At 44.8% G+C, this 16,874-nt stretch overlaps 1 protein-coding gene and 1 long non-coding RNA gene across 3 annotated transcripts in view; one reads left to right on the top strand and one right to left on the bottom strand.

Annotated features, from left to right (window-relative positions):
- Positions 1-12,658, top strand: part of WDHD1 (WD repeat and HMG-box DNA binding protein 1) — a 148,696-nt gene extending 136,038 nt beyond the window's left edge. For both annotated transcript variants that reach the window (XM_044276483.1, XM_044276484.1), the window contains 3 exons: positions 8,641-8,759; positions 10,256-10,391; positions 11,851-12,658. In XM_044276483.1, coding sequence (XP_044132418.1) covers positions 8,641-8,759; positions 10,256-10,391; positions 11,851-12,045 — 450 coding nt within the window. In that variant the 3' untranslated portion in view covers positions 12,046-12,658. The remainder of the gene's footprint in view (positions 1-8,640; positions 8,760-10,255; positions 10,392-11,850) is intronic.
- LOC122924951 overlaps positions 1-13,903 on the bottom strand; it is a 59,521-nt gene extending 45,618 nt beyond the window's left edge. The window contains exons 1-2 of the long non-coding RNA XR_006387465.1: positions 13,800-13,903; positions 9,736-9,818 (exon numbers count right to left, since the gene is read on the bottom strand). This is a non-coding gene — a long non-coding RNA (uncharacterized LOC122924951). The remainder of the gene's footprint in view (positions 1-9,735; positions 9,819-13,799) is intronic.
- Between the last annotated feature and the right edge of the window lie 2,971 nt (positions 13,904-16,874).

The following is a 16,874-nucleotide window of genomic DNA, read 5'->3' as shown; positions in this document are numbered from 1 at the left end:
TCGTGCATGTTTGGTACCCGAACTTCTTCACAGAAGTTCGGGCTTGGGATTGATGTTCTGAAGATTGTATTATTTTCCCTTATAACATGGTTATAAGGGAAAATAATAGCATTCTGACTACAGAATGCATAGTATAATAGTGCTGGAAGGGTTAAAAAAATAAAAAAGTTAACTCACCTTATCCTCTTGTTCGCGTAGTTCGTTCCCGGTCTGTAGTTTGCTAGCTGTGGGCTTGGGCTAAAGGACCTTTGATGACGTCAGATCACATGCTCCAATCACATGGTCCATCACCGTGGTGATGGAGCATGTGATCTGACGTCATCAAAGGTCCTTTAGCCCAAGCCCACAGCTAGCAAAGAACAGACCGGGAACGAACTACGCGAACAAGAGGATAAGGTGAGTTAACTTTTTTATTTTTTTAACCCTTCCAGCACTATTATGCTATGCATTCTGTAGTCAGAATGCTATTATTTTCCCTTTATAACCATGTTATAAGGGAAAATAATACAGTGAATAGACTGTCACCTAGAACCCATGCGTGAAAATCGCACCGCATCCGCACTTGCTTGCGGATGCTTGCGATTTTCACGCAACCCCATTCACTTCTATGGGGCCTGCGTTGCGTGGATTATCGCACCGCAACGCACAAAGAGGAGCATGCTGCGATTTTCACTCAACGCATAAGTGATGCGTGAAAATCACCGCTCATGTGAACAGCCCCATAGAAATGAATGGGTCAGGATTCAGTGCGGGTGCAATGCGTTCAACTCACGCATTGCACCCGCGCGGAATACTCACTCGTGTGAAAGGGGCCTTAGGGGTTAAAAAAATCGCATCTACAGCCTGCCAGCGAACGATCGCCGCTGGCAGGCTGTAGATCCAGTCTCTTACCTTCCGATCCTGTGTGCGCGCGTTCACAGGAAATCTCACGTCTTGCGAGATGACGCGTATATGCGTGACTGTGCCTGGGAAAGCCGCCTCCGGACCGCGATCCTGCGTTAGGCGGTCCGGAGGCGGTTAAAATACATATTATATAGCTGGGATGCTTAGGAGCCTGCATTTTTCTAAGCTGTTAAAGGGGTTGTGCACTCATTCCCATGACCTGTCAGACTAGCCAGATTCACGTTGGTAATCCCTAGGTGCTGGGTCCTGGCTCATTCGCTTCCCGGCCTCCGCTGCTTATCTTGGGTTGCTCTAAGAAAACGTTAGACAATCACTAGCTACAGTGGAGATCTGCTTCCCTTGCATCACATGACCATTTAACATAATGCAAGGGAAGCAGACAGGAGTCCATGGGTACAGCCACTGGCATATAATGTGTAAGAGGACCTTAGTCCTGAAGAGGGGCGTCACCTGATACAGCGACTGTGACCGGACTATCAGATATGGCAGAGAGCGGCTTCAGCTGTGACCGGACTATCAGATATGACAGAGAGCGGCTCCGGCTGTGACCGGACTATCAGACTGGGCAGAGGGCGGCTATGGCTGTCACTGGACTATCAGATACGGCAGAGGGCGGCTATGGCTGTCACTGGACTATCAGATACGGCAGAGGGCGGCTATGGCTGTCACTGGACTATCAGATACGTCAGAGGGCGGCTATGGCTGTCACCCGACTATCAGATATGGCAGAGGGCGGCTATGGCTGTGACCGGACTATCAGATACGGCAGAGGGCGGCTTCATGACATATTTCAGGGCAGAGGAGACAGAGGTTCCATTAAAAAGAGCCCAGCCTCTGCTAGTCAGTCTCGTTACATGGTATGTGGAGGCCGCATTGTGCTCGGCAGACGCACAGTCCCGAGGCAATGCATCAGGTCGTGTCAGGGGGAGCATTACACTATACATGAATTTTATAATACACGGCGCAGAGCAGACACAGGACTCCGGAGCTCCCAAACATGTCTCCAGTGAACGGGCGGCTCTGGTGAATCAATGGGAGGAGGTCTCCTCACCTACTAGACCAGCAGATTGTAGTTGGCGGGTTATACCTGGCAGCCAATGGCAAAGTGGGTAGGCGGGGCTTTCTCCTGACACCGGAGCGCGTCGGCTAAGTGTGAAAGGAGCTGCAGAAGAAAAAGCCGGCGCTCAACAGACGCCTTGGTCGCCATCTGGAGCACTGTTAATGCAGCTTAAAATTAGAATTTTGTCAAAAGGTTCAATACTCTAGGCTCAAAGTGTCGCACTCTAGTCAGCTAATTAAAAAGGACCTTTCACCGATTTTTACACTGTGAACTAAGTATACAGACATGTAGAGCGGCGCCCGGGGATCTCACTGCACTTACCATTATCCCCGGGCGCCGCTCCGTTCTCCTGCTATTCCCTCCGGTATCTCCGCTCACTAAGTTATAGTAGGCGGAGTCTGCCCTTGTTCTGCTCTAGCGCTGGCCAATCGCAGCGCAGAGCTCACAGCCTGGGAGGTTATTTTCTCCCAGGCTGTGAGCTCTGCAATGCGATTGGCCAGCGCTACAGAAGAACAAGGGCAGACTCCGCCTACTATAACTTAGTGAGCGGAGATACCGGAGGGAATAGCAGGAGAACAGAGCGGTGCCCGGGGATAATAGTAAGTGCAGTGAGATCCCCGAGCGCCGCTGTATATGTCTGTATACTTAGTTCACAGTGTAATAATCGGTGAAAGGTCCTCTTTAATCCATACCCCCTGAGCAAAGGGGACCTGAGATTTTGGGGTTTCATAAGCTGTAAGCCATAATCATCCAAATTATAACAAAGGCTTGAAATATCTCGCTTTGCCTGTGATGAGTCTCATATATTAGTTTCACCTTTTAAGTTGCATTACTGAAATAAATGGACTTTTGCACGATATTCTAAGTTTTGGGAGTACTTTGATATACAGTATGTGGTGTTCATGTCTGGTGGTATTGGTTGACCCTGTAGTATTTGCTTGTATGTGGGGACTGGTGAGATTTTTGGGGCTAACATTTTATAGAACTCCTTCGTATAGCCGTCTGGTCCGGGAGCTTTCCCATTTCCAGATTGGCGGATTACCCTCTGTACGTCTTCCTCAGTGATGGGTTAATTCAGGGATGTCAGATCTTCGGGTGACACTCGGGGCATTGAGAGACTTTTTCTAGCCGTGAATTCTCCGCTCTTTCGGTATTGTATAAAGGTTTTTATAATAATCTCTTATTATCTCAATTCTCTCTTTCGGTTGATGGCAGAGTATACCTTGTATGTTTTTTAATGAAGAGATTATAGACGGGGATTTCATCCCCTTTGCTAAAGATGCCAAGCGTTTACCCGATTTGTCCCCGAATCTGAATAAGCGAGCTTCTCTCCGTGTCTAATCTAATTCCTCTTTTTGTCTGTGCCATATCATATTCCGTTTTAGTTTCGCACCATTTTTGCAGATGGGCGCAATGGAAATTCTGTATAGGAATCCCTGAGAGTGTTAGTTAGTTCTTACAGTTTCTTAAGTGTTATTTTTTTTTTAACCCCTTGTGTAGGCTAGGATCTTTCCCCGTATCGCTGCCTTACCCGCTCTCCAGGCTAATTGTGGCTCGCAAGAGGGTGAATGGGTATCCCAGTATTCCCCCCACCAACGATTCAGCATCTCTGAGAAATTCTCATTTGAGGCCAAATCAGATGGAAATCTCCAATTGAAGTCTGTCCCTCTTGGGATACTATCTGCAATTTCTATAGTTCCTGGGGAATGATCAGAGATGACTAGATCACCTATAGAGAGCATTTTGAAGAATGTTCTCGGTCACCAAGAAGTATTCTAGGCGTGACCAGGAATCACGTGCTGCTGAGAAATGGGTGAACTTTCTCCCCTCCGGGTAGAGCTGTCGCCTTGTGCCGTGTAAACCGGCTTCAGAGGTCAATTATATCAAAGCTCTATGTCTGGGTATTATTTGTCGACACTACGGCGATCGTCCTCATGGATCATCACCGCACTCATCTCCCACCACTATTTGGAGAGGTACTAGGTCTTTAAGTAGCCTGTTTCTCAGATCCTCAAAACATTCAGAAATTGTGTCATTTGGGCCGTATATGTTATATAATACTCAGGGTTTCGGATGGGGAGCAGAGATGTACATGTAACAGTCTTTCCTCCTGATCCTCTGAGGAAGATGTCACTTTGTGGATTAGATTTTTATGGAGCAGGAGTAGCACTCCCCCTTTGGAGCCCCTAGAGGGCGATCCCAGCACACGACCAACCCATAGTCGCTGCATGCCGGAAAAGTCTGCCCTGGGTGTGTTTTCTGAAGTACTGCTATATCTGCTCTTAAGGTGTCTTAGCGCCATTAGGCATTTTAGATTTTTTTTTTTTATTAGTCGTCATATTTGGGCTGCAGCAGAGACGCAGTCAAATGTCTTTTTTATTTTGGTATTTTATGGGACACCTGTAATGCTGACGAGCTCCTCTCCTGCCTTCATGAATACAAGCTGTATGGTTGCTCAGGAAGAATGGGAAAAAAAATAATGGCTCGGAGATTGTTAAGTGCGGAGCAGGCATACGAATTTCTCTGCTCTGACCACTCTGAATCTGGCACCGCTTCAGAGGCGGAAATATTTTCAGATAGCGGGGACTCTGATTCCATCCCCAGACCCCATAGCCCTATGGTGGTAGAAGTCGCCACCTCCCCTCATTCTCCACCCAGCGGTCCCGTCCCTTCTGCTACGTGGGTTCCTGCCACTTCATTTTCCCCCCCCCAAGTACCCCAATTTTTACCCACTCCCCAAATTAATGTGGATGTCGTCAATTTTACCCTTTATGATTTTTTTCATTTATTTGTAGATGATAAAGTCCTTGAGTTAATTGTGCAGCAAACTAATTTGTACGCCACACAGTTTGCTGTACAAAAGCCCACGTCTATTTATGTAAGACGGTGGACCCCCACAAGTGTCCCTGAAATTAAAAAAATTTTGGGGCTTACCCTGGACATGGGCATTGTAAAAAAAAAAAAACTCTGTCCGATCCTATTGGGCTGCGAGTACTGTCCACTCAACCCCTGTGTTTGCAGCAGTTATGTCCCGTAACCGCTATGAAGTCCTAATGCGGTTCATGCATTTTTCTGACAATTCCCAAGTCCCCCCTAGAACTGACCCAGCCTTCGATCGCTTAAATAAATTGAGACCCCTTATTTCCCTCCTTACAGATTTATTCTTGAAATTATATACCCCTGAGAAAAAATTATCCGTTGACGAGTCCCTTTTTAGTTTTAAAGGCCACCTTTCCTTCCGTCAATATATTCCTTCCAAGCGTGCCAGATATGGGGTAAAGTTGTATAAGGTGTGCGAGAGCACAACCGGCTACACCTGTGGTCTGTCTATTTATGAGGGCAGAGACTCCCAACTTAACCCCCCAGGCTGCCCCGAAAATATTGGCACATCGGGAAAAATTGTGTGGGATTTATTGGCACCATTCCTGCACAAAGGGTACCACGTGTACACAGATAATTTTTACACTAGTATACCCCTTTATAAATCCCTCCATGCTGCAAACACAGGGGCTTGTGGGACAGTCCGCAAAAATAGAGTTGGATGCCCACAACCGCTGGTCTCCAAACGTTTGGAGAAAGGAACATCCTTCGCCCTCGCAAGTGACCAGCTGCTTGCCGTGAAGTGGAAGGACAGGAAGGATGTCTACATGCTGACCACCTTGCATGCAGACACCACAGTGGCAGTTAGGGAGAGGGGGGCTACGGCGGACAAGCACAAACCGGTCTGTGTGACAGACTACAATAAATTTATGGGAGGTGTAGACCTCTCGGACCAAGCGCTTCACCCCTACTTGGTGAAGCGAAAAAACAGGGCCTGGTATAAAAAGGTAGCAATCTACCTCATCCAGATTGCTACCTACAATAGTTTTATTTTATTCAAAAAGTCCCAGGGAAACCTCAACTTCCTCGAGTACCAGGAGAAGGTGATTGAGAGTCTCCTGTTTGAGTCCCCCGCACCTAGGCAAGCCTTCGAATCGGAGGACGTTCGAAGGCTTTCAGAACGCCATTTCCCTCACCCCGTCCCATCCACTACCAGCAAAACGTATGCACAGAAAAGATGCCGGGTGTGTAGCAAACATGGAAGGAGGAGGGACACCCGGATTTACTGCTCCAGTTGCCCATCACAACCAGGCCTCTGTAATTACCCCTGCTTTGAAACGTACCATACGGTTGCAAATTATTAATTTTTTTTAATACCAAAAAGAACGGGGGGGGGGGGGGGGGTCAGGAATTCAATTTATTCTCATTTTCTGTTTAGTTTGTGGGCTTTCCAGGGAGGGAGGGATCCCTTTGGGATGGTTCGTGGAGCTATTTTTATTTTTTTTCACCTTCTTAGCATTAATTTCTACAAAAAACTAGAGGGTCTAAATGCTCACTACACCCCTAGATGAATACCTTAGGGGGTCTAGTTTTCAAAATGGGGTCCATTGTGGGGGTTTCCTATTGTTTTGGCAGCTCAACGCCATTACAAGTGTGCAATGGGGCCTAAACCATTTTCAAGCAAATTTTGTGTTCTGAAAACAACTGGGTGTTCCTTTATGTTTTGGGCCCTGCCGTTTGTCAAGACATAAGATTAGGGCCACAATGGGGGTATTTCTGAAGACAGGAGAAACGGGGTGATACATTTTGGAGTGTACATCTTCATTTTTATGTTAAATACGTTAAGGGGCCTAGCTTTTAAAATGGGTTCACTTTTGGGGGGTTTCTATTATTCTGACACTTATAAACCTTGGCTTGTTTCAGGAAAAAATATGTACTTCAAAAATGTTAACATTTATGTTAAAATGTAAAGTCTCCTAAATAAAAAATAAATAAAAAATTTTGTGAGTGCAGCCAAAATAAAGTAAAGATGTGGAAATAAATTTCTGATAAAAAAATATTGAATAGTATTTATGTATGTATATGAAATATTGCAGTTGAAAATAGGAAAATGTGCAGTTTTTTTTTACAAATTTTCATAAAATTTCACTTTTTTAATAAAGATACGCATATTTTAATCGGTAGAATTTTACCACCTAAGTAAAGTACAATATGTGACGAGAAAACAATGTCAGAATTACTTTGATGTGCAAAACCGTTACAAGGTTATTCTAAGCTAAAATGACACATGTCAGATTTCCAAAATTTGGCTTGGTCATTAAGGCCCAAAAAGGCTTGGTCACTAAGGGGTTAAAGGTGTATTCTGGTTTCGTATATATATCAGATCTGTCGGGGTCCAACTCTCAGCATTATGTCTGTGTAAGGTCTTATGCACACAACTGTGTTTTTTGTCTACATCCAATCCACATTTTTTGTGGGTTGGATGTGGACCCGTTCACTTTAATGGGGCCACAAAAGATGCAGAAGGCACACCCTGTTCTGTCCGCATCCGTATGTCCATTCTACAGCCCCGAAAAAAATAGAGCGTGTCCTATTCTCGTCTGTTAAACTGACAACGATAGGACAGTTCTAAACAGGGAAGGACATTCTGTTCCACAAAATGTGTAACGCACACAGCCTGTAGACTCTTTAAGGGTTACATAGTGTTATAAATCAGTATAAGGCTACATGAACACGACCGTGTTTTGCGGTCCGCAAAAAATAAATAAAAAAGTGACGTCCGTATGGCATCCGTTTTTTTTTTTTTTCTTCTTTGCAGATCCATTGTAATAATTCCTATACTTGTCTGCAAACTTGAAAAAAAATAGGACTTGCACCTTTTTTTTTTTTTTTTGCAGGGCTAGGGCTACGGAACGGACATACTGATGCAGACAGCTAATTTTTTGCGGACCCTTTGAAATTAACGAGTCCACATCCTATACGCAAAAATAAAACAGAACGGACACTGAAACAAACATTCGTGTGCATGTAGCCTAATGCTGTTCGATCCGGTCAGAGGAGCGGAGGCCAGAACGGGACCTCTCACTGACGCACACTGCGAGTTTATCGCATTCAACGTGTTGGTGTGTGTGTCTGGCCTTAGCTGAAAAGTTCCAACTTTTATACTGTTTAAAGAGGACCTGTCACCATAAAATTAAAGCAATCTGCAAGCATCTTGTTATAGAGCAGGAGGAGCTGAGCAGATTGATGTGTTGTTTTGTGGGAACAGATTCAGTAAAGCCTGGATTTTATACGTTTATATCTTTGATTTGTCCACCTCCTGTGAGCAGCTATCGGTACAGGGAGGAGGTGTCATCAGTGACTGATCGCATTGTGTGCATGTAGAGATAACGCCTTCTCCCCGTACCGATAGGTATTCACCGGAGGTACAAAAAGCAGAGATATAAATGTACAAATCACAGGTTTAACTGAATCTTTTGCCCCAAAATATGTATGAATCCGCTCAGCTTCTCCTGCTCTATAACATGCTGCTTTCAGATTGCATTTTGTGGTGACAGGTCCTCTTTAACCAAAAAGCTCTTCATACTTTAGACGAACAGCTGTAATCTCGCTGGACAGGTACTACAAGGTAGACAGAGTGCAGGTAGAGACTGCGGCACTTATATGAGCGCTGCTTTCTCTTGAAACAACTGATCGGCGGGGTGCTGAGAGATGGACCCCAACCCATCTAATACTGATGACAGGTCATCAATATCAGAAAAACGGAATGCCCCTTTAAGCACTGTAGACTGCACTGTGTCCTTTTTTAGTTTGCAAAAAAATAAAAAATTCAAACTATGCAACTTGTGTTCTTTCAGGGTCAGGCTACATTATTCCAGAACACCCAACCTAAATCCACTGCAAAGAAAATACAAGAAAAAGTAAATCCAACACAACAGACGCCTAATTCTGCCCCGGAAATAAATGAACAGAAAAAGTAAGTTGTTTTTTTCCCTCTATATTTTTATAACTTTGTTTTCAGTTTTAGGTTACATACATGCACACTAGCAAGTGAGGTTGTTTGCCTTTTGAAGCTTTTATATTATTAGGAAGCCTAAGGGCACAAATCCTGCATTCCCATTGGCTGGACAACACCCCCACAGGGACCCTCCCTACGACCTTTGTCTTTAGAGGCTTTGATGTTCCTGTCTGCCTGCATTTCTCGTAGTACATGGATTTATTATCCTGGTGCAAAAATGTATATAAAATGATTAAGGCCACGTTCACATGCTCAGTATTTATCATCGGTGTTCTGAAGCCAAAACCAAGCCGTGGTCCAAAACACTGAAGAGGCAGAAGTTTTTTATTTTTTTTCTCTGTAGGTTTCATTCCTGATTTTGACTCATTACTGGCCGTGTGAACTTGGCCTAAGGCTGGGGCTACATGGCGATCTTGCAGACAGAGCTATAAAACGGGGGTCGCAGTGTAACTCTCAATTTGCCACGACCCCAGAATTGCAGTTTAAACAACTGGCAAGTCTCACTACACCCCCCCCCCCCCCCCATTTATTTCTACAGCTGCACTTCTTACACAGCGATCCTCAGTCTTGGGAAGGATTGACATGTCCTCCCCCAGGTGTGAGGCTGGGGCTACGACTTGTGGCCTAACCTGATGTTACAGTAGATCTGGCCCTATTTGTGGTGCGAAAAAAGTCACAAACTGTGTGCCGTTGCTCAGCCAGCTTAGAGCAGTGTTTCCCAACCAATGTGCCTCCAGCTGTTGCAAAACTACAACTCCCAGCATGCCTGGTCAGCCTTTGGCTGTGCGGGCATGCTGGGAGTTGTAGTTTTGCAACAGCTGGAAGCACACTGGTTGGGGAAACACTGGCTTAGAGTACTGAAATCTTCCCCTCCCCCTCCGGTGTGCATCCATATATATTATGTAGCAATCATAATGACAGACGTTTGCTTCACCTGAAGGTTTTCGACCTCCTGGTCTTCACTTTCTTCCAGAATCTGCTAAAAACGCTTCTGCCTCCAGCTCCAGACTTCTGCTTCTGTTCATAAACAAGACAATTGTATTCACTTGAATGAGGAGCAGATTTCTGCCTGAGCAAAACACATGTAATAAATAAGTATAAGTGGAACCGTCTGCAGAGGGACATTGATATATGGACAAATGGAGACCTCAAAGACAAAAAAGAGGAATCCTGTTGGTTGTTGCATCAGCAGGAATGTAACGTCCAGATCGTGTCCATAGCTGCTGCCGGCCGAGGCCAACCCTATGAATGTATTCTATGCATGTTGTTGCGATCTTTGGCCGGAAATGACCAGATTTTTGGTATTTTATTACGATCCAGTAATAACGGATTGCAGTCGTCTTGTGTTTTTGTTTTAACTATATATTTTTTTTGCATTAACAATACGTTGCATCTAGTACAAATCACAAGTGGCATTTTATACAATATTCATCATGATCTCAATACATTCACAGATCTAAAACAGGCTTCCAGCTATGGTTGGATGAAAATCGCCCGAGTATCTTGTCTGAAAATCCTGAACTTGACGAGTCTGAGATTATTAGGGAGGGCATGAGCCGTTTCAGGGCACTAACTAATGAAGACAGGATGGTAAGTAAACTGGATCTGAGGTTCCTGATGGGGGGTGAATGGATGATAAAGACAGCAGCCTGTAATAGGAATGACTTACCATGAAGGATAAGCACACGGTCTACTGCTGGAACCCTACATCTCCCACAATGCATTGCACAATGTGAAGTGCAATGTGGAAACGTTGCTATTACTAATATCTGCATTAGTAGCACTTTATATTTTCTTAATTCTATTATAATTATGATCTGTTACTGGGTAGCTTTCATTGCCACATTCAGTAGTGACCATACATGATCAGAGGTGCCTCCAATCGCGGACATTAGAGTACCAGCTCGGCCTACATTAGACCACCAGGCATCTGCTCCAGGGAAGCACAGGGCATCAGGGTAGAGCTTATTCTACAGATCCATAAAAACATAAGGGGTCTTATTCTACAGCATTAAAAACCTCCATAAAAAGGCGTTTTGGTGGACATTAAAGGGGTATTCCCATCACAGACAATGGGGGCATATTGCTGGGATAGGTGCGGGACCTGCACCTACACAGAGAACGGAGCGGGGACAGTTGGTGAAGGGCCCTGCGGTGCGCTCCCATTCACTTGTATGGGGAGAGCTCTTGGCGTTGGCCGGACTCTGGGGTCCTCCAGCCACCGCTCTCCCCGCTCCGTTCTCGGCATAGGTGTGGGTGAGAGATGAGCACATTTTATATTTTGAAATTCATTCACGCTTCGTTTGGTTGTAAAAGCAGAATTGCGTTCTGGATTCCGTTACCACGGGCCATAACGCAATTCTATAACGGAATGCCTTTGGAGGCATTCCGTCCTAATAGAAGTCTATGGGCTGCAAAATGGATCAGTCCCGTTTCCGTTATGCAGGGGAGTCCTCTCCTGCGTAACGGGACGGATCCGTTATGCAGGCCATAGACTTCTATCATAACGGAATGCCTTTAAAAGCATTGCGTTATGGTCCGCATAACATGAAATTCGCTCATCTCTAGTGCGGCTCCCAGAGGTGGGACCTGCACCTATCAGACAATGGGGACATTTCCTAGCGATATGCCCCCTTTGTTTGTGATGGGAATAACCCTTTAAGCTTTTAAAGCATTGTACAGTAGGGAGGTCATACACCCTAATGTCGGTCATTACTGAAGCCATAAAGAACTGGACGTTTCTTCAGCTGAACCTCTCCGTGGCCAAGGCCAAATTCACACTGCGTCCTGCTGCAGCCTGATGTTACCTGTAGATAAATGACATTTGCATTTCCTTTTAGATCTTTTTTTTTTTTTTTTTTTACAGACTGATAGATTTTAGTTTTTAAACAGGTTTATCTATTGCATTTCTTTCACCATTGACTTCAGTGTGGGTAAAATGTGCCAAGTAGCAAAACCACATGTGAAGCCAGTGCTTTCAGCGCTGCAGAAATGTCTAATTATACAGAACGAGCTCTACTGAACGTCATTTGTCATTTTCTCTCATTAGCTGTGGACAGAAAAAGCCAAAGGAGACGATTCTGCAGATCCAAAAAAGAGGAAACGAGAAGAGCAAAAAAATCGTGAATCTCAGGAAGGGCCAGATGGAGAGACACAGGATCAAAGCAACACCGTGAAAAAACGCAAACCTTTGGCCCAGTCGGCAAATAACAAGCTTTCTGCATTTGCCTTTAAGAAAGACTGAGGTAACCTTCTCCACCACACCTGTGTGAATGCGCCCTAAGGGGAAAGAGCTGGTGGTCTTTCCGGGTCCATTCACAATGTGTCAGGGGGAAGAGATGTCACCTCACTGGAAAACAGCTATTGCCCAGCACTGGCTCCGCTGCTGTGAAAGCTTCAGTACATTTGAGATGAGACAACTACTGGTTGTAAGGGGGCCAAGGCTATATTCAGGGTTTACTACACTGAGCCCACAATGTAGTGATTCTGTCCCCAAGAGCAAAACGTTGGTTAGACAGGTGCGTCCTTTTCCATTAAGCGCATCAATGGATGAGAGTGCTTGCAGAGTACGGTTCACACATGCACCCCTCACCTCTAGACACGGACTGTGTGAGCAGGAGCGTCCGTAACCAGGGTCCTTCCATCAGTTCTCAGTGAATGAATCACAATTAAGGTTTAGTGGGTTCACAGCGAGAACCCCTTTAAGATGCACATCCTTAATTTAGTTGTAGTCTTTTTGGCTGCAGAACCAGATTCTCTTTGTACGTTTTGTTATAGATGTTCTCTGTAAACTAGTTGTTATATTTTACATGTTTTTCATACCTGAAGACTAAATGTGTTGTAAATAAAGGTTTATACAGTTACATGGCTGCTGCATTTTTATATATAGATTGGAAGTCTACAATTCTGTACTGATCCTGAGTTACATCCTGTATTATACTCCAGAGCTGCACTCACTATTCTGCTGGTGCAGTCACTGTGTACATACATTACTTATCCTGTGCTGATCCTGAGTTACATCCTGTATTATACTCCAGAGCTGCACTCACTATTCTGCTGGTGCAGTCACTGTGTACATACATTACTTATCCTGTACTGATCCTGAGTTATATCCTGTATTATACTCCAGAGCTGCACTCACTATTCTGCTGGTGCAGTCACTGTGTACATACATTACTTATCCTGTACTGATCCTGAGTTACATCCTGTATTATACTCCAGAGCTGCACTCACTATTCTGCTGGTGCAGTCACTGTGTACACACATTACTTATCCTGCACTGATCCTGAGTAACAGATTTGGTCAATATTCTATATCTGTATTTTAACATGAAAACCAGGGCTGGATCCTAAGCAAAATGTATAATGGAAATATATACTGTATTTATATATTTTTGGCGTTTACTCCTTATTGTGGCTGCAAAATATTGACTAGAACTGCAATGTGTGAATAAGGCCTGTACTCCAGAGCTCCCAAACCAAAAGTGTAAAAAATAAAATAAAAAAGTTTAACATAAAAACACAATTTAAAAGGGTTTTTGTGATATTTCATCAGTATCTGATTAGTGGGGTTCCAACGTCTGGGACCCCCACCGACCAGTTGTATAGTGGCCGTGCTTGGTATCGCGCACAGCCTTATTCACGTCAATGGCGCTGAGCTGCTCCTAGGCCACGTGACACATGAACGTTACGTGTCGTCACTCTGCCTAGGAAAAGCAGAGAGAGGGCCGGTGCCTTCTCAAGCAACTGATTGGCAGTGATGTCGGATCCCCCACCACCCTGAGGATAGGTCATCAGTACGAAAATCTTGGAAAACCCCTTTAAACTATAGGTCATTTACTGATGACACATTCCCTTTAAAATCATGTGCAGTCTTGGACCCTTCTGGCCTATATCCATATACCGTTTTGTTTTTTAATAACTCTTTCAAAGATGAAATGATTCCTAATAACTACCCACTATACATACACAAGTGAATGGTTTACACCTGGATACTCACCGCTCGCAATGTGTCGTGGTTGTCCTCTGCCTGGAAAAGCCTTGTAGATAGGGATCATTCTGCCTCACCTGTCCATGGCCTGGAGATAGGGAAGTGTAAATCTCCTATCAATGTAAATGGCAGGTGTAAGAAGATAATCGCATCTCCTGTATGTGGAGATTGTCAAAATGTGGGCTTCATAATGACAGGAAGAAATGATAGCCATCAGCCAAATGATGAACCCATAAATGTGGTGCAGACGGCATGGTAAATCCATTCATAAAATACCAGAAAGTCACCGCACGGCCCCCATTACCCAGGAGATGTCAGGGTGCGTCATTACACGGAACATGCAAAATCTGATGCATGGGAAACCAAGGCAGCAGGGGAACAGCCTCCCGGATCCGTACTAACGCTTGCGCACACGTGCTGCCGGCAGTCCAGCCCGGCCCCATTCACTAGAACAGGGACTGGTGGGAGATGTGGCCGCAGTACGTCAGACAAATAGTGGTGAGAGGGGGGAAAAAAAGCGACTGTGTGAACTATTGCATGGAATTTTCATTTATATGAATAGGAGACAGATTTTGGCCCAGGATCCTTGATGAAATTTGTATCCTAAGAGTTGGTTGACATCGTTTTGAGGCAGGTTTTTCGGCCAAAGTCAGAAGTGGAAATATAGGAAGAAATTATACGTCTCCTATCAGCTGGATCTTCTGTTTTTGGCTGAAAATCTGCATCAAAACTTCTGTGTGAAGTTACCCACAAGGCCTCATGCACACGACCCTATCCGTTTTGTGATTTGCTAAACACGGATGACGTCCGTGTTGCATGGTTGTTGTTTTTTGCCGTCAGTGGTCCACATTTTGCAGCCAAGAATAGGGACATGGTCTATCTTTATGCGGAAAAGATGCAGAAAATGAATGGTTCCATGTGCGATCCGCAAAAAATGCAGATCAGCCTTGGCTACAAAATATGGTTGTGTACATTAAGCCTAAACCATAAGGACCCCCTTCACTGCAGAAAGATGCACAGGGGCTTTTAGACTAACCCATCGTCTATTTTTTATTTTATTTTTTTAAATAAACCGTATGGCATTTTCTTCAGATCTTGTAGAAAAAAAAAAAGGGGGGGGGGGCAGAGCTTTCATCGCTTCCAATAATGGGGTGGGAAATTGTAGGAGGTCCAGGTGAATGTACGTAGACGGTAAACACCACCAGTCCTGTCCATTGGCTGTGCCTGGTAATTGTAGCATTCACTTGCATGGGGATGAGCTGCAATATCAGACGCAGCCCATAGACAAGGGTGGAACTGTAAGAGACAAAGCATGCTGGGAGTTGAAGTTTTGCTGGAGACCCTACTTCAAGGGATTGATAAATCTTGCATTTTGCATTAGATCTGAAAGCTTTACATCAAGGAAAACGAATTCCTGGCTGTTGCCAGAGAGATTTGGTTTGGGGTTCTCACACTGTACAGCAAACAACCCCTTATATCTCAGCTTCCTGGACTGCGTGCCTGCCCCTCCAATTAAACATGTCACAAGGGCCCCCAGTTCTAAGTATTGTCAGGAGCCACAGTAGTAAGCCCCTTTCGCTCCCCCCCCCACGAGAGCTGCTTACCCTACATTTTAGGTTTTGAATGGTATAAGGCTTCAACTGAATCCCCAACCTGTGGCAATCTAGTTGCTGCAAAACTACAACTCCCAGCATCCCTGAAGTCCAATGGCTATCAATACGACTGGAGTTGTTGTTTTGCCTCAGCTTGTGGAACACTGATCCAAATGGGTACAATTTTGCAGGAAATTACTGTTACTTGGTTCCTAGGATATAACTTACAGACGTCTATGGTTAAACTAAATTCATGCGAACATTTTGGCGACGCAAAAAACCTAGAAACGTCATATTTTTACATCACTGGCGTCTTCAGCGCGGGCTGACTCCATTGTGGTTTTAGGTGGAAGCGCAGACAGGACTGTTTTGAGTTAAGAACATGAATAATCCCAGTGTGGATGAATGGGAATATTTTCTGGGAATGTTTAAGGAATTATAAGACGAAACGTGAAACACCCGTCATTTCCTGGATCCGGCGGACTGTGGTACTGCGGTAATATTGTGGATGTCTGCAAAGTTCTAACGTACGATACTGGTCAGAACGGGTTAAAAACCGCAGCATCTCTCCCAATGCATGTCGCTGCTCTTCACCTCCCAGTCTTGGCTGGACACAGGCAGTCACGTCTACGATCAGAAGACCAGTTGGGGATTGGTGAAGGTAAAAAATTTTTTTTTTACGCCTTCTGACTAGAGATGAGCAAATTTCATATTTTGAAATTCGTTTGCAGAATTACATTATGGATTCAGTTACCACAGACCATAACGCAATTCTATAACGGAAGGCATTCCGTCATAATAGAAGTCTATGGCCAGCATAACGGATCCGTCCCGTTTCCGCTATGCAGGGGAGCAATTCTGCTTTTACCACCAAACATGAAATTCGCTCATCCCTACTTCTGACCAGTATTAAATTACTGGACCCCCCCTTTATTTAGAAAATTCTGCCTACCTGAAGCAACCACTAGGGGGAGCTTACTGCAGACAGAGTTGTAAGCTGGTGAGAGAGGGGTGAAGCTGATGGACATACCACAGTGGGTACTCCTGCTTCTTGCCTGACTGAGAAGAGAACCTTTAATGCCCCCCGGAGCGGCGATTGCGGTTCCTTCCTGTAGAATGTTCCCCACTTCTCTGCATGGAACATTCCCGTCTATTCTGAGTGACCGCTCTATTGGCTTCATGGGAGAGGTCAGAATCCATGCAGCACTATAAGACCACCTGCACGCGCAGAATACGTACGTGTTTTTTTTTCTGGCCGGATTCCCGTACCAGCAAAATGTATGCGATTACACTTTTCAGATTTTTTTCCGTGCGGATTTCTAAATCTGCAGCCTGTGAATTACGTTTGCAGTTTTAGCTGCGGATTTCACCCTCTTCAATGGAAAGTTTAGATCTGCGGCAAACCGCATCAAATCCGCAATTAGACATTGCGTATTTTGGTGCGGATACGCTGCAGAAATGCACAAAAATCCACACAGAAATTTGTGCGGAT

Source organism: Bufo gargarizans, chromosome 1 (genome assembly GCF_014858855.1).
Source record: "Bufo gargarizans isolate SCDJY-AF-19 chromosome 1, ASM1485885v1, whole genome shotgun sequence".
Classification (NCBI taxonomy): Eukaryota; Metazoa; Chordata; class Amphibia; order Anura; family Bufonidae; genus Bufo; species Bufo gargarizans.
The sequence above is the reverse complement of the archived record's forward strand: the minus strand, read 5'-3'. Positions and strand labels throughout refer to the sequence as shown.